The 27625-nt window shown below is 37.6% G+C and overlaps 2 protein-coding genes across 2 annotated transcripts; one reads left to right on the forward strand and one right to left on the reverse strand.

Annotated features, from left to right (window-relative positions):
- Positions 1-254: 254 nt before the first annotated feature.
- On the forward strand, positions 255-1496 carry LOC125662259 (uncharacterized). The gene has a single exon (XM_048894432.2). It carries the CDS (start codon positions 255-257, stop codon positions 1494-1496), a length of 1242 nt encoding a protein of 413 aa, XP_048750389.2.
- A 1937-nt stretch (positions 1497-3433) lies between these two features.
- Positions 3434-4027, reverse strand: LOC130049649 (uncharacterized). Its single transcript, XM_056147528.1, has one exon. It carries the CDS (start codon positions 4025-4027, stop codon positions 3434-3436), a length of 594 nt encoding a protein of 197 aa, XP_056003503.1.
- Between the last annotated feature and the right edge of the window lie 23598 nt (positions 4028-27625).

Genomic DNA, 27625 nt, shown 5'->3' on the forward strand with positions numbered 1-27625 from the left:
TGGCAAATTATCTATATCGTTATAAATATGGAATTTGTGAAATGCTCACTTGATATAAGGTTGTTGGAAACTCGCAAGCGATAATCTAGCTGGCTTTTTGTTTCTAAATCAAGTCTACAGAGTGACTTCAATTGTGTCTTATATAGGTTTTGTTATTTTCAGAGTTCATTGGAACTGAGAGCACGGACTTCATTGCACTATCAACTACTCGTTTTGGATATAACAAACCCCCATACCTCTTGTTAACAACGAATATGTCCACAACTGTTTATGTACTTAAATCAGGAGAGAGTATGAAATACAAGACAGGTTCCACATTTACCTCATCTCTACAAGTAAAACCACCTGTGAATTTATCCCAGCAGAAGATTGAATATAAGGCAGTTCGTATTCGTTCGACGAAGCCTATCTCTGTTACTATGAGTGATGAAAATATTTTTCATTCAAGAGACATCACAACCATTTTCCCCATAGAAAAACTTTCAACAGCAGATCTAATTTCTTCTGCAGACCCAAATCTTCTTACCAATTCTGTGGATACAGCTATTTGGGGGATGGGTAATTTAAATTTTCACTTGAGTGCATTTGTGCTCAGCCAAGTAGTTATTGTTACCGTCCATGATGACACCAGCGTTTGTATTTCACTACCACCACACCTACGACAAGATCCCTATGATTACACCGGCAAAGTACGAGGGCAAACTACTTTAGACAACGGCACCTTCGAAATAAAACTAAATTCCTTGGAACCATTCCAGATATTTCACTTTCTTGATTTTTCAGGAACTAGGATCTCTTCTTCTAAACCTATAGCTGTTTTTTCTGGTGTACTGTGCAGAACATCATATGATTGTAATCATATCATAGAACAGCTGCCGCCAGTCGATCAGTTTGATGTCACATTTATCGTGCCTCCGAACCATCATACATCCACGTCATTAATCCGAGTCATATCGGAAGAAAATACAATACTAAAAGTTTCATCAGCTACGAAAACAGACAATGTGTCTATTTCAGCTGGTGTACCTCATGATATAGAAACTTTTGATGACGAAGTATTAGTGATCCAAAGCACATTAAAATGTGAAGGTCATCAATGCAAGAGACAATCTCCTCTCCTGGTGAATATCCTGTCCTTTAGAGAAGAAGAATTGTATAGCAACCGTCTACACATGACATTGGTCCCTGGAATTCACCATTATCAACGTTATTATAAGATCGTGCTACCAATGGGATGGAACCAACATTACATCACCGTCATCATCCGAGAAAATGCCGCAAGTAGTTTGCAAATGAATGGAAGAAAAATAAGCAACATGGTGTATTGGTTAAAGGAGTACATTTTTGTTGAAGGCGTCAAATACTCAATCATTGTGTTTGAAGTTGGTGAGGGGGTGGTGATTTTAAAATCGGAAGATGCATTTGGATTGATAGCGTATGGTTATGATGGCGATAAAGAAGCGTATGCATTCACAGGAAACGTTCTTTTTCATTGAAAGGTGACTGTTTTCTAGAACAAATCCTGCACGTCCCCGAAACGGAAAAATATCAATCAGAATTATGTAAATTCATATAGGTAAATGCAACATGTCTAAAACAGTAAACTGGAAGATCTAAGGTCAATACATTTGTAATTTTGGTTTCGTTTAAATGCTAGTGTTGTTATTTTTAGCTCTATGCATAAATATTTTTCTTTCGTACAAAGAAAGGGACAGGTCGTCCCGAAAATGTGAAATATATTGTTCGTAGTGTTGGTCATTTCAGTACCTTATATAATTTTTATGATCCTTAAAACGCGTTTGGAACATATATTTTTTTCTGTTTCTTATTATTATAAAGTTATTCGGATTTTCAACGAAATACCTTGTAATTCTTAATCTGTTTTATGATTATTGTTCTTAGAATATGTCCGCAGTTTACACGTCGATAAATTCTTCAAAAAGAATGTTTGATTCTTAACAATTTCAAAAATTTGAATAGTTTCCCCGCACTACGTTATTTGTTTTCAGGTGCTTATGAATACATCACGTTTTCGAATTTATTGATGTGTAAAATCTTGTTCAGCTTTATTTTTGTCCAATCAAAACAATTGTAATAAATAACATTGAAATGATCTTATATTACACTCCTTAGTAACACAGGTGCAGAATCTCTGCCGTATTTACTTTTAGAAGGTTCTTATCTATGACATAATGGGTCATCAGCCTACATCTAATCCGATGCGGACAAACTAGAGTACAATCTGTCTTTTATAACAATGGATTCTCCATATCAAGCAGTATATTTTCTATGTTTGATATTGAATATAAACAAGAGGTACTGTGAGCAATGCTCACTAAGAATACCCCCCGCTTACCCCAATCTCCCAAAGGGTGTTGGTAATAGGTATAAACTACCTCTTTTCTGAGTGTAAAAAACAAATGGCATGACAAACCGAACCATATTGCTACTTCGATGTCCAGTGCGCGTGACCTTTGACCTTTTGACCCCAAAATCGATAGGGAACATCTTCATCCCATGGGTAGTCCATATGTAAGATATGGTGACTGTAGGTGGAAAGGATAACACTCTAGATGCCGGACACCATATTGCTACTTCGATGTCCAGTGTGCTTGACCTTTGACCTTTTGACCCCAAAATCGATAGGGAACATCTTCATCCCATGGGTAGTCCATATGTATGATATGGTAACTGTAGGTGGAAAGGATAACGCTTTAAAGCCCGGAAACCATATTGCTACTTCGATGTCCAGTGCGCTTGACCTTTAGACCCCAAAATCGATAGGGAACATCTTCATCCCATGGGTAGTCCATATGTATGATATGGTGACGGTAGGTGGTAAGGATAACGCTTTAGAGTCCGGAAACCATATTGCTACGTCGATGTCCAGTGCGCTTGACCTAAGACCCTTTGACTCCAAAATCGATAGGGAACATCTTTATCCCATGGGTAGTCCATATATATGATATGGTGACGGTAGGTGGAAAGGATAATGCTTTAGAGCCCGGAAACCATTGTGTCTACAGACGGACGGACGGACAACCCGATTGCAGTATACCCCCCACAACTTGTTGCGGGGGGTATAATGATGACAGACTTGATTAAGAAAGGTGCAAATAATGTTGTTGTGGTGTTTGTAATCGTGATTCAAGAAACACACACAAAAATTACAAGCAGGGAGTAAGTTTAATATGTTCCCCAGACCATTGCTTAGATCGGGGCCTCGGATTTTGCGGTCTCATCCGAAAGACCGTAAATAAAATGATAATGCTTGGTAATCGTGATGGGTGAGACGTAAGAGCAGCCAATGAATGATATAAAACACGGTGTAATTGTTCTGTATTTATATTTATTGTATCAGTTACATTGGTTGTTTAATTAAGAAATGTCAATTAACACATGTAACGAGTTCGTGGTTATATTCGAACGTCTCTTAACGAAGAACAACGTTGCCCGCAAAGCCATATCCACCATGCTCTCGATTTCCATACGCCATTAAACCAAAGGGAGTGTCGTCTATGGATTCCAAGGTCAGCTCACCTTCTCTTACTTCCGCAATAATAACTGAATATTCGAGATCTTCAACGAACACATTCTCCTCGAATCGAATGGTGTTGGTGTCAATCGATTGATCATTTACTCGCAGACCACCAACAGCGCTTTTCCTTATCATAAGAGCAACGTAGTGTTTGTCCCATCCATTCGGTATCATGACTTTGTACCTAGGTAAGTATTGGTTCACCCCAGGAACCACTGTCCAGTACGCTCTTTCTTCTGGGTTACGAACGTATTCGAGGGCGTAACTTGTCATCAGAATAGGATCAGCACTCCGGATGACTGTCGCCTGAAGGCGCTTTGAAAAACCGTATTCTCTACCAGCGATGATAGTTTTAGTCTCGTTGTTCGGATACGTAGCTGTTGTGTTCTCTTGAGATAGGAACAAATACAAGGTGCCGACCCTATCATAATTAGGGGGGAGAATATACACGGTATCCAATTGATTGTATGGCGGTATTTGTTCAACCATATTACTGCAACTTGCATCCGACATACAGTACAACCCAGAAAAAACAGCCACTGGCTTGGAGGACTGTATATTATACCTTTTCTCATATGTACCGTAATATTCGAGTACGTGAGTTTCAAAGGCATTGAGAGTGTAATCCGGGGAAGTATTCTCCCCCCAATTAGAAATTGTAATGGTGGTATTGTCATGAATCGCTGTTATCGTTATCGCTGAATATACTTGAAATCTTTCATTATTATATGGAGTAGAAAGTATATATGATGTACCAAGTTTTTCTGTAGTGATGAGGGTAGTGATGTCGTGATGAACACTTAACGCGACTGAGATGTTGTCTGTAGAAAGAATACGGATAGCCTTCAAATCGGACGAACCAATCACTGGGAAATCTGGATACGGTATTGTAACTGAAGAGTTGAATTTCGTTATGTGATCTTCAGGAAGCGTTTCCGATGTAGTAATATTGACACTCGTTGATGTATCAGTCGTCATAAAAATGTTAGAAGGAATCCGATTCACATGATCATCCCTGACTAAAACCGATATGAAGTCCTTGTTCTCATCATTGTGTTCGTTGGCAATAATTTCTAAAATAAAGAATAAAGAGCCATGAGAGACATACCCAGAAATATCTCCAGGGGGAGGGTGGGACCCAAGTTTGTACCCTTTCACCAAAGAAGAGAATTTAAACTCTTATTGGCAAAAATGACAATTTTCTATATCATTATATACGCAAGGCGAAGTGGTTTTGAACTTTAAACTCCCGTAACCTACATTTTACTAAATCACCACAACATCTAGACTCTGAACAATCTATATAACAATAGGCCCAGGGGCCACATTGCTCACCTGAGTTACCTTGGCCTATATCTGAAGACTTTATATATATATATATATATATGCAGACATGGAGAAAGCGCTAGCAGTAAATGATTGTTTTTTATGGAATGTGTCATTCTGATTTTCAATATTTATATATATATATGCATGAAAACTCTTAGTCCCTATTGTAGCCCCAGCCTACCCTTAGAGACCATGATTTTTACAAACTTGCACCTGCACTATGTCAAAAAGCTTTCATGTACATCTCAACTTCCTTCGCCCAATGGTTCTTGAGAAGAATATTTTAAAAGATTTTTCCTATTTATTTCCATGTAAAACTTTGATCCCCTATTGTGGAACCACCCTATCCCTGGGGGCCATAATTTTAAAAAATGAATTTGCACTATATAGGAAGCTATCATGTAAATATCAGTTCTTCTGGCTCATTTGTTCTTGAGAAGAAGATTTATAAAGATTTTCCTTTTATATTTCTATGTAACATTTTGACCCCCTATTGTGGCCCCAACCTACCCCCAGGTGCCATGATTTATAAAAACTTGAATCTGCACTATGTCAGGAAGCGTTCATGTAAATCTCAGCTCCTCTGGCTCATTGTTTTTTAAGAAGATTTTTAAAGATTTTCCCTATATATTTCTATGTAAATTTTGATCCTCTATTGTGACCCCAACCTACCTCCAGGTGCCAAATCTCAGCTCTTCTGGCTCATTGGTTCTTGAGAAGACGATTTTTAAAGATTTTCCCTATATATTTTTATTGTTCTGCGTATAGTCAGTTTTTAAATCGAAGTAAGCTACTGACAAACAAGTTGATCGTACAGGGGATTCAACAGTCTCGATTGAAGTCAGCATTTCGCAAATTCTATAGTTGTTAAAACGATCTAGTTCGTCAATACAACCTATTATTGGGTCAAATGTAGTTTGACGTGTTTCATACCGATTGTGAAGCCATTCTTGGCACACTGATTATGACTGCGGATAACTCCGTTTACCTGATCAGGATATAGGGCTCCGGCGGGTGTGACCGGTCGTCAGGGGATGCTTAGTCCTCATAGGCACCTGATCCCACCTCTGGTGTGTCCAGGGGTCCGTGTTTGCCCAAATATATATTTGTATTGCTTATAGGAGTTATGGGATTGATCACTGTTGGTTATCTTCACCTTGCATGTAAAACTTTGATCCCCTATTGTGGCCCAAAGCTACCCTCAGGGGTCATATTTTTAGGAAACGTGAATCTGCACTATGTCAGAAAGCTTTCGTGTAAATTTCTGCTCTTTTGGCTCATTGGTTCTTGTGAAGAAGATTTTTAAAGATTTTCCCTTTATATTTATATATAAAATTTAGATACCCTATTGCATACTACCCACGGGGCCATGCTTTGAACAAAATTGAATATGCACTATGTCAGGAAGCTGTCGTGTAATTGTCAGGTCCTCTGGCCAAGTGGTTCTCAAGATTTCTAGGTGAACCTACCCTAATTTTGCATTTTTGTGATGATCCCCCCTTTGAAGGAGGCATGGCCCTTCATTTGAACAAACTTTAAAGTCCATCACCAAAAGATGATTTGTGCCAAGTTGGGTTGAAATTGACTGAGTGGTTCTGGAGACGAAGATGAATATTTTAAAACGCCGCCGCCACCGCCGACAGACAACGGAGAAATTTTGATCAAAAATGCTCACTTAAGCCTTCGTCTCAAGTGAGCAAATAAGAAGGCACTGATCTGTACCTTTCATTTATTCAAGTTTCGAACTCTATCAACACAATACTCAATGACGTGAAGGTTTAAACATCGTGAGTGCTTCCAAATTCACGTCCTAAATATAGATATTTACTCGACCTATGGTGAAAACTGTACAAGTAACAAGTTACAAGAACTATGTACGTCGTCAGGGATGGATGGGATCATTGCAAAACAGACAGTTAGGGAAAGTCCTTCCTGATCTCCATCACTATGCATTTAGTTTACACGTGTGCGGTTGTGGTAAAGGAGATTGGGGGTGGGGGGGTCGAATTTTGCCCCGTCTCTAATGAGTCGTGGGTGTAGGAGTCATGAGAATAAAATTTATGTCACCATTGTCCTAAATATATTTTGTGCCAAATTTGAAAAGTTACGGAGTATTCAATTGTTGACGCACGACGACGAACGCACTCTAAATGCAATAGATCACCAAAGTGACCTAAAAAAGGGAAATTTAAGTAAAGAGCGACGGATTCACCGATTATTCGCATTTAATGCACACTGTATAGCATCACCCTACTTACCATCACAACGCCTGCCTGTCCAACCGTCCGTACATATACACGTACAGGACCGTCTAGATCTCCCAGAACACACGGGGCTCCCGCCGTTCTTGCAAAATTTTCTGTTTCTGCATGCTTGTATCGGTATAGGAACTAAAATTAAGATCACACTTATACAAATAACCGTGTAGAATTACATTAGGCGAATACAGTGGACATGTTTAAAGTTGAAAATGACATGAATTTTATAATAAAACGTACACATTTCTAATTTAAAATGCCGGGTTTCTTTCTATCGTATTCACACACCCCAATTGTGATTAATACAGCCGGGTGATTTTCTACCTGGACTAGACTATTGTACATATCCATAGAAAATGTACAGGGAATGGGAATCAATTTCTAAAATATCGCGCAGTGCTCAAAATTACTAATCGCATACGGTGTATAGGTCGAACATTTTAAACGCTTAGATGCTTTAGACGAAGATGTGGAAACACTCTTTTTATACCCCCGCAACAAGTTGTGGGGGAGTATACTGGAATCGGGTTGTCCGTCTGTCTGTCTGTCCGTCCATCCGTCTGTAGACGCAATGGTTTCCGGGCTCTAAAGCATTACCCTTTCCACCTACCGTCACCATATCATACATATGGACTATCCCATGGGATGAAGATGTTTCCTATCGATTTTGGGGTCAAAGGTCAAGCGCACTTGACATTGAAGTAGCAATATGGTTTCCGGGCTCTAAAGTATTATCCTTTCCACCTACAGTCATCATATCATACATATGGACTACCCATGGGATGAAGATGTTTCCTATCGATTTTGGGGTCAAAAGGTCAAAGGTCAAGCGCACTGGACATCGAAGTACAATATGGTTTCCGGGCTCTAAAGCGTTATCCTTTCCACCTACAGTCACCATATCATACATATGGACTACCCATGGGATGAATATGTTCCTTATTGATTTTGGGGTCAAAAGGTTAAAGGTCACACGCACTGGACATTGAAGTAGCAATATGGTTTTCATTTAAATTCTTTAACGGCTTTTTTCATCGCATGGAACACCCTTTGGGAGATTGGTGTAAGCGGGGGGGGGGGGGGGGGGTATTCTTAGTGAGCATTGCTCACAGTACCTCTTGTTTTAAGTTAGGTAGATTTCTGCCAAAATATAACTCGTCAAATGTGCACCCAATTGCAACTTTAGTATTTGCAAAAGAGACCACTCTTCCTTGTTGATTCTGACAAGGTGTCAAATTTTCTTTCATAATCAATGCATCGTCTGGCATCATCGTCGACAACATTCATAAGATATGAAGTTCAGTGGCCAATTGAAAGACCGGGAATAGGTGATTTTAGGTTTTTACCGCGATCGTGTTTTCCTGTATATCGACATCACCAGTATTGGCATGTCCAGCTGTACTATAGTTGATAGAAGAACATGTAGCCGGGATGTGTATAAGACTAGTCAGAGTCCAACATTATATTGGTTGTCGTGTCACCCAAGGTAAATACAGCACCAAATGATTTTATCCTCTACGAGTTGCGGTATTTAAAGTTGTTAGTATACAACCAAACATAGTTGAATCACTTAACCGCCGTAAAATTGCTGAAATATTGCCAAAACGGCGTAAAACCCCAATCAATCAATATGCTGGTAATTTGGTTTCTAGCATTCTAACCCTTATGGACGAGATCGAATGATCTGGGAGAATTGAAATATTTACAGATACGGGAGAGTTTGTTCTGCTTATGGTCAGTTTTTGAATCGAAGCAGGCTAGTGACAAACACGTTGATGGTGCAGGGGTTCCAACAGTCTCGTTTAAAATCATTATTTTGCAAAGTCTATGGTCGTTATAACGACCATATCATTGGGTCAAATGTTGTCTAACGTGTTTCATACGGATTGTTAGGTCGCTCTTCATCCACCGGATGACCCCGTTTACCTGATCAAGATATATGGATTACGGTGGGTGTGACCGGTTTACAGGGGATGCTTAGTCCTCTGGTATATGGAAGGGTCCGTATTTGCTCAACTCTATTTTGTATTGATTGTAAAAGTTATGAGATAGATCACTGTTCGTTATCTCCACCTTTCATAGAGAAGCTGATTGTCACCGTTATGGTCGCAAACATAAATCACCACGATTGATTGATTGAATATTGTTTACAGTCCCTTTCGAGAATATTTAACTCATATAGTGACGTCGCCATTGCCGGTGAAGGGCTGCAAAATTTAAGCCTATGCTCGGTGCTTATGGCCTTTGAGCAGGGATGGGTGTTTATCCTGCCACACCTGTTGTGACAGGGGGCCTCGGTTTTTGCGGTCTCATCCGAAGGACCGCCCCCTTTACTCACCTGTTGCGACAAACAAAGGGGTACTGAGAACCTATGTTAACCTGAATCCTTAAGGGGATCACTTCACGAAGGTTACAATCAATTACATAGAAAACGTTGGAAGATTTACAGGTCAAATTTTCAAATCGTGGTGCAGAAAATAATCTTTGTGCCCTCTTTATAACACTCCCGACAGCAACATTTTGGAGTCCTGTATTGGTGCATCTTTAAAACACAATTGTGGACTTCCATATTCCACAGAGCAAATAACTATACGCCTCTGATGAAAAGACAATTTAAATGATAAGTCTTAACAGACGCCAGGGAACCAACAGAAGTCACTTGTACATTGTACCAAATATTGACAGCAATACTCACCTTTGCAACGCCTGCCTGTCCAACCATCAGCACAGATACATTTCCTGAACCATCCACGTTTTCCGTAACTGATGCAAGTTCCGCCATGTTTGCACATTCCACTGTGTTTGCAGCTGTAATTCACTAAGAAAATAAATAAATGAAAACATAAGTAAAACAAGATGTGTTTGTGAAACACAAATGCCCCCGATAATGGTCAATTCCAAAGATGCCGAGGGTCACAAGGACACATATCTTGGTGCCAGTAAAAATATATGATCATAAGAAATGCTCATGTGCAATATGAAAGCTCTAATATTTACCATTTAGAAGTTGAACAATGTCATTTTTTTTAAAAAGTAGGTCAAATGTCAAGGTCAAAAGGTTTAGTACCTATGGAAAAGTCTTGTAACAAGGAATACTCATGTGAAATATCAAAGCTCTAGCACTTGCTGTTCAAAATTTATTAGCAATGTTAAAGTTTCTTACGGAATGCCAGATAGGACAAAAACAATATGCCCCTCGATCTTCGATCAGCATAAAAAAAAACAACTTCCGATGTTGAAAATATAATAAAAACAATTGAGCCTTAGAGCGTGATGCCTTTCTATACACAGATCTTTCTACGGGCCGTATTACGGTATAATGGTTTTAATTTGTCGGTTTGTCCACCCGCTGCTTTTTACGTCGCCTATTACAATAGGTCGGCGTCCGTCTTCGTGTTTCTACAACCGAACTTTTTTTTAGCTCTTCCGAGACGAAGGCTCAAAGAGCTAATCATATGGCCATATGTCTGCCGTGCGGTGTGCATCAACTTTTTGGAAAAAGGGCTATGTCTCAAGATACCAACCCCTTGGTCAATTTTTGTCAAATTTGTCACAGGGTATCCTTGGCCCAAGGGCTTTCATTTGTACTAAAACTAGGGTTTAACAAGGGGAGATAATTAGGAAAATACAAACAAAAGTAGTGGTTGCTTAAAAATCTTCTCAAGAATCACTGGGCAAATGATCACCAAACTTATGCATAAGAATAAAAAAACTTTGTTAAAACTTTGATATTTTCCCTAGTATAAGGACTAGGATCATCAAATTTTGTCAATTGATGCATCTTAGGACCTAATATCATGTTGTCTCAAAAGTAGGTCATGACCTACTTTATGAATTTCGCAGGTAATTATTATTAAATGGATGTTGATGCATATCTTGGACAGTTTTGAGCCCATGATCATCAAAAGTTGTCAGTTGATGGATCATGGGACCTTGAAATGCGTCATATGAAACGTATGTCATCATGACTTACATTCTGAATTGTATGGCTAATAATTTATGAATATATTTTATGTTGTTATTTCAGATACCGAGAGGTTTAGAATCATCAAACCTTGTAAGTTGGTGCGTCTAGAGGCCTCGAAACATGTTTATAAAAAGTAGGTACAGTGACCCACTTTTTCAATTTTGAAGACATTCAAATTTCACGTTTCAATTTTAGATGCATATTTTGGACACTATGAAAGCTAGGATCAACAAACTTTGTCAGTTGATGCATCTTGAGTCGTCATAGTTTGCTGAACAGAAAGTAGGTCACCGTTACCTAGTTGTGTAATTTGACGGCTCTATTTTAATATTTCAGATACTATTTGACCTACAATTATCTAACTTTGTCAGTTGGTGTATGTTGAGTCTTTACAGTGTGTTGACTAAAACGTAGTTCACCGTGACTTATTTTTGGATTTTGACGGCTATATTTGAATATTTTAGATACTATTTGACTTAAAATCATAAAACTTTGTCAGTTGATGGGTCTTCAGAGTGAGTCAACCAAAAAGGAGGTCACTGTGACCTACTTTTGGAATTTGACATTTATGTCTAAATTTTTCAAATACTATTTGACTCCAATTATCAAACTTTGTCAGTCGATGCATCTTGAGTCTTTGGAGTGTGTCGACGAAAAAGTAGGTCACCGTGACCTTCTTTTGGAATTCAACGGCTATATTTTTAACTACTATTTGACTTGTCAGTTGATGCATCTTGAGTCTTCAGTGTGTCGACGAAAAAGTAGGTCATCGTGACCTACTTTTGGACGGTCACATTAAATTTTCAGGTACTATTTGATTTAACGTCATTAAACTTTGTTAATTGATGAACCTTGGTTAGTGAGCATTTTAGCCTGTTCTACAATGTATCAGAAGAGCGATTCTAGGCCCATTTTTCTTCATAACTACCATTTCAGTTTTAAAATTTGGTAAGAAACATCTTTGAGACAAAAATTGTAAATGTCTGTCCCTTTCATGATAGATCAACATTAAGAAACCATCCTTACTTCTAGCTTTGCCGTGTCTCTTCAAGTCCAATTTTTGGCTGGCATCGATAGAAGTGTAGGTCACAAGCACGACAATCACAGATAACCAAATCTAATATGAAGGAATGCAAGGTAAAGATAACGAACAGTGATCAATCTCATAACTCCTATAATACAATATAATGTAATATAATATGATTGCATTTCGTGGATGATAACATCAATACGAGAAAGAAATGTGAAGTTAAAGATTGATTGAATATTTTACTCATATGGAGACGTCATCAATACCGGTGAAGGGCTGCAAAATTTGGGCCTATATTCGGAGCGTACGGCCTTTGAACAGGGAGGGATCTTTATCATGCACACCTGAAGTGACATGGGACCTCGGTTTTTGCAGTCTCATCCGAAGGACCGCCCCATTTAGTCGCCTCTTACTACAAGCAGGGGTATTGAGGACATATTCTAACCCGAATCCCCACGGGCATTGAAGTTAATGAGCAGTGATGAATCTCACAGAGAGTTGGGAAAACACGGACCCTTGGATATACCACAGGTGGGATCCGGTGCCTAGCAGGCGTAACATTTTAAGAAACGTCACACTTTGTTCGAAAAATAGAAGCAGTTGTGTATAGTGTTTTCTGATTTGCTAATGACGTATTCATTGTACATGTCAATAAGCCATTCTTCTATTGCAAGATGAAGATAACGAACCCCTATCGACCAGTCACAATACAATTTGACTTTTATTACACATGGAGGTCGTGTTAAAATGCGAAGATAACGAACAATGTTCAACTTCACCACTCATGGGAATACAATCTTGTGAGTTGAGCGAACATACACCAGAGGAGGGATTAGGTGCCTAGCAGTAAGCATACCATGTTGACCGATCACACCCACCGTGAGCGCTATATCTCAATCAGGTAAGAAGAGTAATCCGCAGTCAAAATCAACGTGTAAAGAACAGTCCAAGAATTGATATGAAACACGCCAGACAGCATTTGACACAATGACCGGTTGTATTGACAAATTAGTTATAACGACCGTATAATTTGTGAAATGCTGTTATTAAACGACACCGTTGAAACCCCTTTAATATCAACTTTGTCAGTAGCCTGTATCGATTTGAAAACTGATCATATCCAGAACAAGCTCTAGCGTATCGAAACAGGTGAGACATAAACACAACGGACAGGTGGTAATGGAATATTGCTACCAAAATGTGGTAAGATGACGATGGAGAAGCTGAAGTCATCCCGTTTTGTCATAAGTGCCTTCTCGAGAGTATATTCACTCATATTGAGATAGCATTAGTTTTAGGTGAAGCGCCTATCTCGAAATAAAGCATCATTTGCTTAGTTTCCCGAAAATTCCGAGAGAGATTGGCGAAGGAAGATATAATTCTCCAAGCTGTGTTATTAGTTCCATTTTAGCACAAACTGATAGAGGAATTTTTCACCTTTAAGGCTATTTATATCATGGATTGGCTCAATTAATAAATCGTGTATTTTACTTCATGTACAATGTACAGTAAAATTCCTGAACGTTCGAAGACTTTCTTATTTCAAGAGGAAAATAATAAGTCATTTTCATGACACGTAATTTAAAAACACCACTTGCAGCTCAAGATCCTAACATATTATCTAAACAATATTTTATATGCACTGCCTTTTTATCTCAGCTTAGAAATTACTGTAAAACGTATATAGACCGATTAACAGCAGACTAGTCGGCCGGGCGCTGGTATGATTCTTAACGTCTCTACGCAAATGAAAATCTGTATTGGGACTTTGAATAACAAATAAACTTCAGATAAAATACAGTCCTAGTAATTTTTAGTAACTTACCTTTAAGCACCACATGGTGATCCTGTGTAATGCGCAAGACGCTGGATCTCAGCACGAAGTCTTATTTATATGCTGACGCATGTAGTTTAGGGCTCTGATTGGCTAGCTGTTGTTGATTTCAATATCATAACCCGGTGACTTGTGATGGACGTAATAACCACACAAGGCATTAACCTCAGTAACATTTTCTACCTTTCATATACTAATTTATTTCTATAGTCCCCGAGGGTCTCTACAGCCCAGTAGCTAAGTACTTCGTTACTAGCTTGTAAATACGGATGTATATTTAATTGCTGTTATAAAATTCATTTCAAAATTAAGGATTATCTCCCTCATGCATAGCTCTTATCCTTGGACGAATTTGGCTCCACTTTTTTGGCACGCTGTTTTTGGCTATATTTAGCTCTAAAACTTCATAGTTATTTCGGATTTCAAACATTTCGGTTGAGCATCACTGAAGAGACATTATTTGTCGAAATGCGCATCTGGTGCATCAAAATTGGTACCGTATAAGTTTTACAGTAAACTAGAAACAATTTAATCAGTTTTCGAAGGTGATGATAACCTACTGCAAACAAAACCGTGTATACCATAAATTTATCCAATGTTAAGAGTGGATAGCGAGATGATGATTGTGAGAAGCAATGCAGTGAATATTGGAAGAGTATGTGTGAGAACGTAATGTGGAGAATGATATTTACGACTGTTTGGATAAGATGAAGAAATACTCTGCAATTCAAAAATGTTCGTATTACGTGTAGAAACATATGTTAATCCGTAGCTTTATGATGTATCCTGTTCCAATAAATTATTTTTGAGGAAAATAGGATATATCAGAAAGCTAATGATCCACCCCAGGCGATGCTTGCTCCTCCTAAGCCTCTGCTCCCTCCTCTGGTATATCCAGAGGTCCGTGTCAGCTCAATTCTCTATTTCGTATTGCTTATAGGAGTTATGAAATTTATCACTGTTTGTTATCTTCACCTGTATTAAATCTCTTGATTGCAGCACCACTTTTCTGAGTAAAAAAGGAGGTTTTATGTAAATTTATTCTGCATATGAAAAAGTGTAGAAAGGGTGTACATTCCCCATAGTCCGATTTAAAGGTGAAGATAACGAACAGTGATCAAGTGAATAATCTCAGGTAATGTATAAAGAGATGTTGATATAAATATTCTTGATAATTTTGAACGTTGTAAAATGAACACTTCACACGATTTCAAAGTGATTGTTGTAAGGGTAAGGTATATGATATAAATTTATCAACAGAACTTTTGTGTCACTGTATTGTTGTTTTGTTTTGTTGTTGTTGTGGGTTTGTTTTTGTTTTTTTGAAAATTTGCGCGCCCATTCTCAAGCGTATGAAATTTAGGGAAAGTATATTTGTATGTGTTATGAAAATATACGTATCTCGTTCTTTAAACTTAAAAGTAATGAGGGCTTCACGTGAGTGTAAAACAATTCCGGGAACGTCACAATCGGAGATTCCCCACAAGATCGGGAATCTGTCTGTTAGAGATTTCCATCAATACCGGAAACAAATCTGTCAAATATATTCCCGAACCTTTATTATATTCGTAAGATTGCTTGCTAGTGAACACTCGAAATAAAACAAAAGTACATATTCTCCTGAATATAACCATAGTGTATAAATAAAAATATTCAATTTTCAAGATATTTTCACCGCTTTTGTGAACAGATGTTAGAAATTTGCATATGATAAAGACACGATCACTCTAATTACCTGGATAAAATTATTTGCATACATTCATACAAGTAATCTAAATATCAGCAACTTTATTCATTTTTGCGGTATGATAAATTGAACCACCAAGCTGACTGTATAGAAATGTTCTCTATATAGGTTAGCCTTTGAAACAATCATCTAGCTGTGTCATATTCAAGTACATGTATATTAATCAACACGATTCCCACGATTACCGGTCGCCTGAGTATAAGCGAAATCTATCACAAAGGCTACACTATCTGAAATATTTTTCCTTTTCTAAATACAATCTAGTGTTTACAATATTCAGCAGCTGTAGAAAGCAATATTTATTTCTACACAATACCCCCTGAACATTCTTATACTCATGCGAACGACCTTACATAATATATATTATTAGCTCTTCTGAGCCGAAGGGTATCATTGGCCCAAGGGTTTTCATACATACTAAATAGAGGGATGTGACCCTTTAACAAGGGGAGATAATCAGGAAAATACAAACAAAAGTAGTGGTTGTTAAAAAATCTTCTTCTCAAGAACCACTGGGCAGATTATCACCAAACTTACACATAAGAATGAGGATATGTTGTAGATTATAAATTGTTCAAGGCATTACCCTGGGGCAAAGGGCGTGGTCTCAAGGTCACTTCAAAGTTGACCTAAATTTATATTTCCTTAAATCTTTGATATTTTAGTCATTATAAGGACTAGGATCATCAAATTTTGACAGTTGATGCATCTTAGGACCTTGTGTCAAGCTGTCTGAAAAGTAGGTCAGGATGACCTACTTTTTGGGAGTTGAACTATGTTCAATCTCCCTGGGTCATCACGCACTTTTCTGCGCAGTAATTTGTATTGATTTGTATAGTGGTCGTCAGCGGGGGTTCTGTGTCAGCTGATTTACTCCTAGGTAAATCAACATAAACTTTTATAAACATCCGCCATTAAATAATCCATGTAACTTTTCTGAATTAATCTAATTTTGATAATTGACATGTAAATAAATGCAATGATATTGTATTCAAATCAATTTGAATACAAGATTTCGATCAAATTGATACTGATATACATAGAAAAATAAAAGATAAGGTTGAAAATTGTCGTTTGTAGCGCAGCGTCACCTATAAACATTGATAGGGAAACGAACGACAACTGCACACAAGCCCTATTGACACCGTGGCGCGAAATATCGAATATGGTGCGAAACCTCAGAAAATTTACAAGAAATAACTCTACAACATTGTGTATGTGTATATATTTGTTTTTTTTTAATGTGATATAAAAAATGCTTGATGTTACATGTAGATTGAATTAAAACACGTCATTCCACGTCAACAACTTTCGATTGGGATCGGAATACGAAATAAAATTTCTTATATCCGGTGGCAAAGTGAAACTGCTTCATGCTTCAAGTTATTGAATTACGTAGTAATTGCACGTTACACATTAGAGAACTGTTCCTTTTAATAAAGAAAGTCACAAAATAGATACAAAATGAGTGTACCTTATTCATTACTGTTACCGAGCTTTCGTCGACTACAATCTCGAAATGGCGTGTTTCGCTGCGCTTGATGACGGTAAGGTCCACATTTTCTACGTGAGTAGTGTGATATTTGTTTATGAATTTTTTGCGCATACATGGTATGTCTCGGCTAGGAATAATGGAAACTTTCTCACCTATGTATGTAAAGACATATTAATCTCTATTTTTAAAAATGTAGAACACTTTTATCAAATGACAATGTTTGAAAACGCTTAGAGCCCCGATGTCAGAATTTCCTTTTCCAAGACATCAATATATCAAATTCATTATCCTTTTTTAATAGTATGTACCATATTTTGTACCAGTTATCCATTTTGAATCCCCTATTACAATGGGATTTTGCTGCACTCTGTAATGTTTGAGTGAATGTCATGAGTGTGTCAAACAGAAATTTTAAGAGCATGGGATAAGGTGCTGCCATGTATTACTTCACTATCAAAGTTTAACCCAGTTGCCACAATGTTGAATTTATGCTGCATAAAGGATTGGAAATTGCTCTGGTCAAAACACATTGTTTATTTGTCTACAGATGAAAGAGACATGAGGATTCTCCCTCACAAACTGAAAAAAAAAATAGTTATGGATCTTGTACATGTATAGTTTATTAATCACTATAGATTTCCAGCATCACAAGTCTGATTCCACTATATGCTTTCCATACTGTCAGGTTCATTCACCCCCTGTTTGAGCCACAGTATAATATCCCAAATACCTTGGCAATAAATAACATTATTTGACTAGTGTTTCATTTTTAGCGGAGTTGCGATGAAGTCGAACTCGGCTTATGATCTGATGAAGTGCCTTTGGGCGGGCAGGCGGGCACGCATCAACATTTCATTTCCGCACCATAGCTCTTGAGCAAATTATAGGATCTCATTCAAACTTAGATGGACTGTCACCCTCAGTAAGATGAGGAAGCCTATCGATTCTGGGGTCACTAGGGCAAAGGTCAAGGTCACTGGCTATAAATAGACTGAAATTTGGAGAAAATTTTGTTTTCCGCACCATAGCTCTTGAACGAATTATAGGATCTCAATCAAACTTAGATCGATTAAGTAAGACAAGAAGCCTATCGATTCCGGGGTCACAAGGTCAAAGTCACAGTGGCTGTAAATAGACTGAAATTTGGAGAAAATTTTGTTTTCTGCACTATAATTTTTTAACAAATTATAGGATCGCAATTAAACTTAGATGGATTATCGCCCTTGATGAGACAAAGAAGCCTATTGATTTTGGTCAAGGGTTAAAGGTCAAGGTCACAAAGGATTTAAGTCGGCTGAAATTTATGTACGCAAAATTTTGCTCCCTGCTTGATAATTCTTGAAAACTTTTCTGCCGGTTCCCTCTATGCCCATTCCTTGCGCAACTCGGCTTGTGCATTTCCGACGCCCGACAATTTTTAATTTTTTTGCATTTCATTTATTTTGAGTTATTATACAGTTATTTACCATTCCATTGATCCTCTACAGGACTGTAGTATACTCAGGTGACAGTTTAGCATATTGGACTACCTTTTCAAGTAATGAATCCTTAGAGTTAGCTATAACTAGGATTAAACTTGAATGTATATATACAGGGGAAAAACTTCTTCATAACTGCAAGGCATTGATAACCATATTGATTTGAATGTTTGGGCCATAATATGTGGTCACATTTTTCATGAGAATATAAAGGGGTGAAATTCTAGAAAACAACAACACGACTTCAGTTACTCGAGGAGCGTTGTGGCCCATGGGCCTTCCATTATCCATGTTTGCTGTTGTAACGCTTTGAAAAACAACAACAGTTGATTTGTATCTAAAATCATGATAATATTCAGTCATTTATCCCCCTACCCTTCCAGTACTATCTTTTCTAACTGAATTTCCACAATGTTCAACTCCGACGAGTACTTTAAGTACTTTGATTGAATTTTGCAGGTATTTATTTTAAAATTAATTTTAATGCATATCTTGGACACTTTGAAGCCTATGATCATCAAAACTTGTCAGTTGGTGGATCATGGGACCTTGAAATACGTCAACTGAAAAATAGGTCACCCTGACCTACTGTCTGAATTTTATGGCTTATCATTTATAGATATATTTTAAGTTGTTATTTCAAATACTGAGAGGTTTAGAATCATCAAATCTTGTAAGTTGATGCATCTTGAGGCCTTGAAACATATTTATAAAAAAGTAGGTCACAGTGACCTACTTTTTGAATTTTGCAGATATTCAAATTTCACATTTCAATTTTAGATGCATATTTTGGGCACTGTAAAACCTAGGATCATCAAACTTTGTCAGTTGATGCGTCTTCAATCTTCGGTTTGTGTCGACCAAAAAGTAGGTCACCGTGACCTACTTTTGGTATTTGACAGCTAAATTACTATATTTCAGAGACTATTTGACCTACAATCATCAAACGTTGTCAGTTGATGCATCTTGAGTCTTCAGAGTGTATCGACCAAAAAGTAGGTCACTGTGACCTACTTTTGGGATTTGACAGTTATATTTATATATTTCAGTCACTAATTGACCTACAATCATCAAACTTTGACAATTGATGCATCTTGAGTCTACGGAGTGTGTCGACCAAAAAGTAGGTCACCTTGACCTACTTTTGGAATTTGACGGCTATATTTATATATTTCAGATACTATTTGACCTACAGTCATCAAACTTTGTCAGTTGTTGGGTCTTGCATGTTTGAAGGGTGTTGACGAAAAAGTAGGTCACCTTGACCTACTTTTGGAATTGGACGGCTATATTTATATATTTCAGATACTATTTGACCTACAGTCATCAAACTTTGTCAGTTGATGGATCTTGCATGTTCGGAGTTCGCTGACCAAAAAGTAGGTCACCATGACCTATGATTGGAATTTGACAGCTATATTTCAATATTCAGATACTAATTGGCTTAAAATCATCAAACTTTGTCAGTTGATATTTCTTGGGTTCTGAAAATGTGTAAACCAAAAAGTAGGTCACATTGACCTACTTTTTTTTAATTCTTAGGATTTAACTAAAGATTTAGAATACTAAGAGGCTAAGAATAGAAATGGTGGGGTTGTACAATTTATCAGAAGAGCGATTCTAGGCCCTTGGGCCTCTTGTATTTACAATATTTGACTACCATGGACCGCTATAGAGCCAGTACCCTTACCCGTGAGTCCCTGACAATTCTGGCATGGGCCTTCTAGTTCTTTTAAAATATCAACAACAAAAATATCATAATGTTAGATATAGAGTATGCTGTGTGAAAATACTATTCATGGTTTTGATAAGCAGTACATCAACCTTAACACTGTCCAGCAGAAAAGAGATACCCGATATACATTGTACCCTTCTACACATCACGCCCTAGACGTGACGTCACTGCTGGTTAACAAAAATGCTACAGGAGATGGACATGTAGTACACAGGGGCAATCTTTAACATTATTATTGATAATACTCTAGTCTTTCCTAATGGGAATGTTTACTGGAATCAGAGTGCAGCCACCCTCAGCGGAAAGCATTTGGATGGTGGCCGACAAAGAGATTGAAGAAACTACGGTGATCAAGAGCGGGTAATTTTCACAGGGAGGTAACACTTACAAGGCTTTGTCCTCTACGAGGGACACTAACACAAATCCGAATTGCAAATAAAATCATAAGATTAATTGTATATTGTTTAAAGTCTCACTCCAGAAGTTTTCACTCATATGGATACGTCACAATTGCCGGTGAGTGACTGCAAAACATGAGCCAATGCTCGGGGATCTTTATTGTCCTGTTGTGACGCGGGGCCCCGTTTAGTCACTTCTTACGACCACCGAGGTGTAAACATAAGCACATTCCTCCAATGCTTATAATGATATATTGAAAAACAGATTTAGGGAAACGACTTATATGGAACATGCATTATGATAGAATTGCATCACAATACATAGTCCCCTACTGGTTGCAAAAAGTACCGTACCACAACAATATTCGAAGTTTATTGTGTAGGTTATGGTAAAAGGGAAAATTGGGGAACCATGATAGGAATGGTTGGAAATCAACTACTATTCGAGTGGAGAGTAGACCAAGAAAAAAGACAAATTTATAATTATGTTTAGGTCTTTGACCAAGTCAATAAACTGTGACATGTAGATGATGATAAATAATTTAGCTATATTGTTGTATTACTATGCTAGAAGTTTTAATGACTGTAGTATTCTTAATTATTATCTACAGAGATAAGAAACCTGGATGTAAACTAACAATTCATGCTATTTTTTCTACGTACAAGGGCTATAACTTAATGGAAAATTAACAGACAAAATGAAATTCGGGCTTGATCTGTAACTTGTTATGACAAAGCAATGTACCAAATATCAAATGAATATCTGCAAGCACAACCAACAAAGTCTGGAAAACTGATTATTCATGCTATTTCTCTACGTCCGAGGGCCATAACTAAGTGAAAAATCAACGGACCGAGACGAAATTCGATCTTGATCTATAACTTTTTATGACAATGCGACATACCAAATCTAAAATAAATATCTGCAAGAACAGAGAAAAAGTGCGGAAAATTGGACTGACGGACAGACGGACGGAGCGCAAAATAGATATTGTTAAAAAATACAGATTAAAAGATGTGGAGGGTAGAGCTCATGGGAGTTAGCATAACACCGGTGATTAAGGGTCGACACAAGGAATTTTAAATGTTGCAGTCATTCCTCCCAAGAAAGTCTGTAGACATTTCGGCCCTCTTCCGTCTGACGTCATGAACTGACATTCAGTGCTACGTCATCTTAGACACAATGCACTCATCAAAACTCTGTAATAAAACGATGTTCGATTTCAGAACGGATACTTGAATTCAAGTAATTGATTCTACAATGTTGACAGGAAGTTTGCAAACCACTGATTTGATATGCAAAAGCTTGTTCTACATATGACCAGTTCTTAAATCGAGACAGGTTACTGACAAATAAGTTGATGTTACATGTGTTTCAACAGTCTCGTTCAAAGTGAGCATTTTGCAAATTATATGGTCGTTATGCAAGGTGAAGATAACGAACAGTGATCAATATCATAACTCCTATAATGTAAAACTTATACGGTACCAATTTTGATACACCAGATGCGCATTTCGACAAATAATGTCTCTTCAGTGATGCTCAACCGAAATGTTTGAAATCCGAAATAACTATGAAGTTTTAGAGCTAAATATAGCCAAAAACAGCGTGCCAAAAAAGTGGAGCCAAATACAAATATTGGCAATACAAAATAGATAGTTGGGCAAACACGGACCCCTGGACACACCAGAGGTGGGATCAGGTGCCTAGCAGGAGTAAGCATCCCCTGTTATATAATGTTGTATTTTGTCAATACATCCTATCATTATTTTAAATGCTGTCTGATGTGTTTCATACTGATTGTTAGGCTGATTTTGATTACGTTTATCCAGGTATGACCGGTTGACAGGGGAGCCGAACTCGTACGCACCTGATCCCATCTCTGGTAAGTCCAAGGGTCCGTGTTTGCCAAATGTTCTATTTTGCATTCCTTATAGGAGTTGTGAGATCGATCACTGTTCGTTATCTTGTCTTTCATTGATTACTGTTCGTTCCCTTCACATCTTCATTCATGAAACTGATTACCTTTTAGAGAGTAATTTAACATTTATATTGATTTGCAATTACATAGCGAAAAATCAGCAGATGTAAAATAAAATATTTGTGCATTGAAATTACTCTCATTTGTAGAGAATATAAAATGACCTACCGATCTGTTTCCTTATACATATTTCCCCATGCATTATAAGCGTATGAAACATATGCCAAACTGTGCCCATTTCATGTATAAATTTCCATATCGTGAATACGTACTAAAGTCTATAATTAGTTTTCAAGCTGCTTACTTTGAATAAAGTTCTATTTAATAACCTTCATCAAATATCTATTACCTTGAGTTTTCAATACTGGGTGGTAGTATCCGTAATGACAACCTCCGAAACATTTCAAAGTAAGTTCTGTTAATTCAAGAATGGTGATAAAGTAAACACATGGCAATTCTGCCAAAAACGTATTGTTTCAATTTTCAAGCTGCTTACTTTATATGGTCATCAAATTAACTAATCACTTTATCTTAATTTTAATGCTTGGAGTTTTTAATACTTTTTAATTTGATATAGACACTCTCCTGAAACTTATCAAATTTATTCTTACCATTTCAAGAAACATTGCAAGATCGGTACTGGCAATGATGTAAACATTTCAATCTTAACAAGTTCTAATTGTAATGGGGACGTTACGGGTGTTCCAAAAGTATCATCCAATTCCGTTTTATTGGTTTTTTAAATGCACACTTCAATCAATAGTTCTCTTATTTCTTTAATGCACACTTTCAGTAATGCCAGATTAACTTTCACTTTATTTCCTCGAGTTAAAATATTATCCAATCATGTTTGCAGGTCAGTAATTTGTGTCTTTCAAATGGAGACTGGCTACTACTTATGATAATGCAATTTGATGTTGATATTACATTGATTTTAATTTCTTTCAGATGTCATTGAAATTTTTAAAATAATTTTCAATAATGTGTAACTATTTGATTGATTGATGTTTTCTGCCATACTCAACATCTTTTCAGTTATCTGGTGGCGCCCAGTTTTTATTGGTGGAAGAGAGAACCCAGATACGATGTACCTGGGAACACCGACCTTCCGAAAGTAAACTGGGAAACTCTCTCACTTACCGGCGCGAGTGGAATTCGAACCTGCGCCGAGCAGAGGTGAGTGGCCGTGTGATTTTAAGCGCGATGCTCTGACCACTCGGCCACATGACCAAATCGAAGTCAGGTAGACGTAAATCAGACATACGAGGGGAAGTTCAGATGCTATTTTCTGGATTAGAAAATGACGATGTGAGAGATGTGTATGCATTTAGTGTTGGTATATGTTATTATTGACAGCAATGCGTCAGTGAATATAATTGATAAGATTTGAAATCCCATTCAGAAAAATGTTTGAAATAAATGTATGCGTATGGTGCAACAGAACCATTATATTTGTTGGAAAAAGTCACATGCACAGATTTCTATTCCTGACACAGACAAATGGAGTGAAGCTGAAATCTTTGTGGTAAATGGAGAACCAGCATTGTTGGGAAAAGATACTGCAATGCAGTTAGGCATTTTGAAACTTAATTGGAGTTAATACTCTTACATCAGATTACATCATTCGTGAATTGCATGACTGTTTTGATGGCATTGGAAAGTTGAAAGACTTTAAGTTAAAACTACATATTGATAAACATGTGAAACCTGTTGCACAAGTGATGTACCGTATTCCGTATAGTTTGAGGGACACAGTATGTCAGCAACTAGAGGAACTTGAATCATAGGATATAATTGAGAGAGTCAACGATCAAACACCATGGATTAGTCCAGTCATTGTTGTACCAAAACCGAATGATGGCATTAGGTTGTGCGTGGAAATGAGAAAAGCCAATGCTGCGATTGTTCGTGAAAGGCACCCTATACCCACAGTGGATGAAATTCTGTATAACGTCAATGGAAGCGAGATATTTAGCAAACTTGACCTCAGGAGTGGTTACCATCAAATCGAGTTAGAAGAATCAACGAGCGATACACTACTTTTGTAACATACAAAGGCTTATACAGTATAATCTGTCTAAACCAGCTGTGTGTGGTTCCTAAGAAATTGGCCGGTTTACACATAGTCCGGAGTGCAGAATGTTGAAAAGTACGAGAATTGCTTCCCTTGTGTTCGTTGTCTATTATACATGTATACATGTGTAATGATTGCTAACGTTTTATTATATCACAAAAGAATTCAAAATGTGAAACTATAAATATCAGTGTTTCATCGTCGTGTTCTATTGAAAAAGTTTCAATTTGTATTAAACGGTATAAAAATCTGGGAATTATTCGCGCACTTTTCTGTTGGTAAATTGTCGATTTCGTCTACACCATCACCGACTTCAAGTGCGACATCATGTGCGTTCGTCATGTCTGTGTTGTGTTCGTCTAAAAAATTTATTTCCCAGCTTTCGTCGTAAATGTATTTAATGGAAATATCGCTTTTAACTGTATAAATTTGTGAAACGGAAACTGATGTAATGCCGAGTGATCGACAGGATATGGTGAGTTGAGCTAACTTAACTGTATATATCATCACTGTCTGACTCGTTGAGAGCTCCGAGAGGTCTACCCTGCTTTTGGAAAACATGGCTGGATTGTTGACGATTTTGATTCATTCCAAGAATGTATCGAATTCATCGACTAACTGAATTTTCTCTTTTATTGTCAGTTCTCGTCTCTGTCGTTAGAGGGAGGCTCGTGTACCATTACCTCGTGCTTGGCGCTGTCGTAATTGAAAAGTGCATCCCCAAAAATCAGTTGCCCGAGACTGCCCTTGAGACCTCCTTTGTGTACACCGCGTGTGATCAATCAAATATACCAACGTATTGGTCATCGTGGGGTGACTGGTTTAAATACGATAATTAGAGCTAATTACGAGCAGTTGGGACCTCGTGTAAACCGAATATGAAGAAAGATAACTCAAAATTGCACATTAAAAATTGTGACATTTAGAACGTTTTGACTAAGCTCTAAACACTGCTCACTGACGAGTTCTAAAGTCGGAGTAATTTTATGCAGTTTAAGTGAGTTATCTGATCTTTGATATAAAAGGGAATAGAATAGAAAGAGCTCACTAGATAGCATTAATAAATGGTAGGGCATGATAGGTATACGTATCTTATCACAATATCCTACTTCTTCAACACTAGTGATTTTTGTACATATTTTGACCAACATATCCAACTCACTTCATATCAAAGCAAGGTGAAGATAACGAACAGTGATCAATCTCACAACTCCAACAAGCAATACAAAACAGATAGTTGGGCAAACACGGATCCCTGGACACACCAGAGGTGGGACCAGGTGCCCAGGAGGAGCAAGCATCCCCCGTCGACCGGCCACACCCGCCGCGAGTCCCACATCCCGATCAGGTAAACGGAGTTATCTGCAGTCAAATCAGTGTGCCAAGAACGGCTTAACAATCGGTATGAAACACGTCAGACAGCATTTGACCCAATGCGAGGTTGTATTGACGAACTAGATCGTTATAACGACCATATAATTTGCGAAATGCTGACTTCAATCGAGACTGTTGAAATCCCTGTACCATCAACTTGTTTGTCAGTAGCTTACCTCGATTTAAAAACTGACTATACCCAGAACAAGCTCTTGCATATCGAATCAGTTGAGATATATAAACACCATATGCAGGTGATAATGGATTATTGCTACATAAATGTGGGAAGTTGACGATGGAGAAGCTGAAATCATCCCGTTTGTCATACAGTTGAGTTGTCAGTTTGCCGTTAATGTCTACTTTCAATAAAATATCTAAGTATGAAGCAGAAGTGGACGACTCTCTGGTGTCCTTTATTTCGAGCTCACAGGGATATATCAAATCGACATATGAATGAAAGCTATCATTGTTAATAGACAAAACGTCATCGATATATCTAGAAGTCGAATTGAAGGTCACAGCGAGAGATTTTTTCTTCTCACGTAGAAGTTTTTGAATAAATTCTGCTTCATATGAATATAAAAACAGGTCAGCTAACAAAGGAGCACAATTCGTGCCCATGGGAATTCCAACAGACTGTTGGAAGACCTGATCACCAAAGACCACGAAGATATTGTCAATGAGGAACTCTAGCATATTTTTTATTTCAACTTCAGAGTACTTGTGCGTGGAATCAGAGTGGTGTTTAACAAAGTAAGTTTTTGAATGACTGATCACTAGATATGAATATTTCCGTATAAATATTAATTGTGTCATTCGCATAATATAATCCCAACCAGGCACCAATATCTGTCATCATTTTGAATCTATTGGGGTTTGCATTATGCAACCTAGAGAGAGAGAGAGAGATTTGCGCTCTGTGTTTATCATAATATCTGTTATCATTTTAATTAAATCTTTGAGGGCTTGCATGTACACTCTTTTTGTTTGTTCAATCCCTGGATCATAATATAACTTTGTAAATTTTTTTATCTTATTTCATGATACCATCATAGGCTGAAAGTCAAAATACCCAGTCATATGTGATCTTGCACACACTTTTTTGTTGTTGCACGAACTCAGAGACTCTTGAGTGAGACTTCGCACAGCAGCGGTGATATATTGCAGGATGGTGGACATTAGACATATACTCTGTATACTCTTCGTTATCTTTCTCAGTCTGACTTCGGTTAAAACTGGGATGTGAGACTGTAAAACAACCAGGTCGTGTGTGAGGGTTTTCCCTCCAACCAAGGAGACGGTGGCAAGAGATGTTTTCATCCGTAATTGTGCCCAGAAAATATTACCTACACAATTACAGATGCTGACAAAGTCTAATTTGGAAGG

Source organism: Ostrea edulis, chromosome 8 (genome assembly GCF_947568905.1).
Source record: "Ostrea edulis chromosome 8, xbOstEdul1.1, whole genome shotgun sequence".
NCBI classification, from domain to species: domain Eukaryota; kingdom Metazoa; phylum Mollusca; class Bivalvia; order Ostreida; family Ostreidae; genus Ostrea; species Ostrea edulis.

Excerpts from the sequence above, each read along its gene's own strand:
- LOC125662259 (XM_048894432.2), top strand. The coding sequence starts at position 255 with ATGTCCACAACTGTTTATGTACTTAAATCAGGAGAGAGTATGAAATAC.
- LOC130049649 (XM_056147528.1), bottom strand. The coding sequence starts at position 4,027 with ATGGTTGAACAAATACCGCCATACAATCAATTGGATACCGTGTATATT.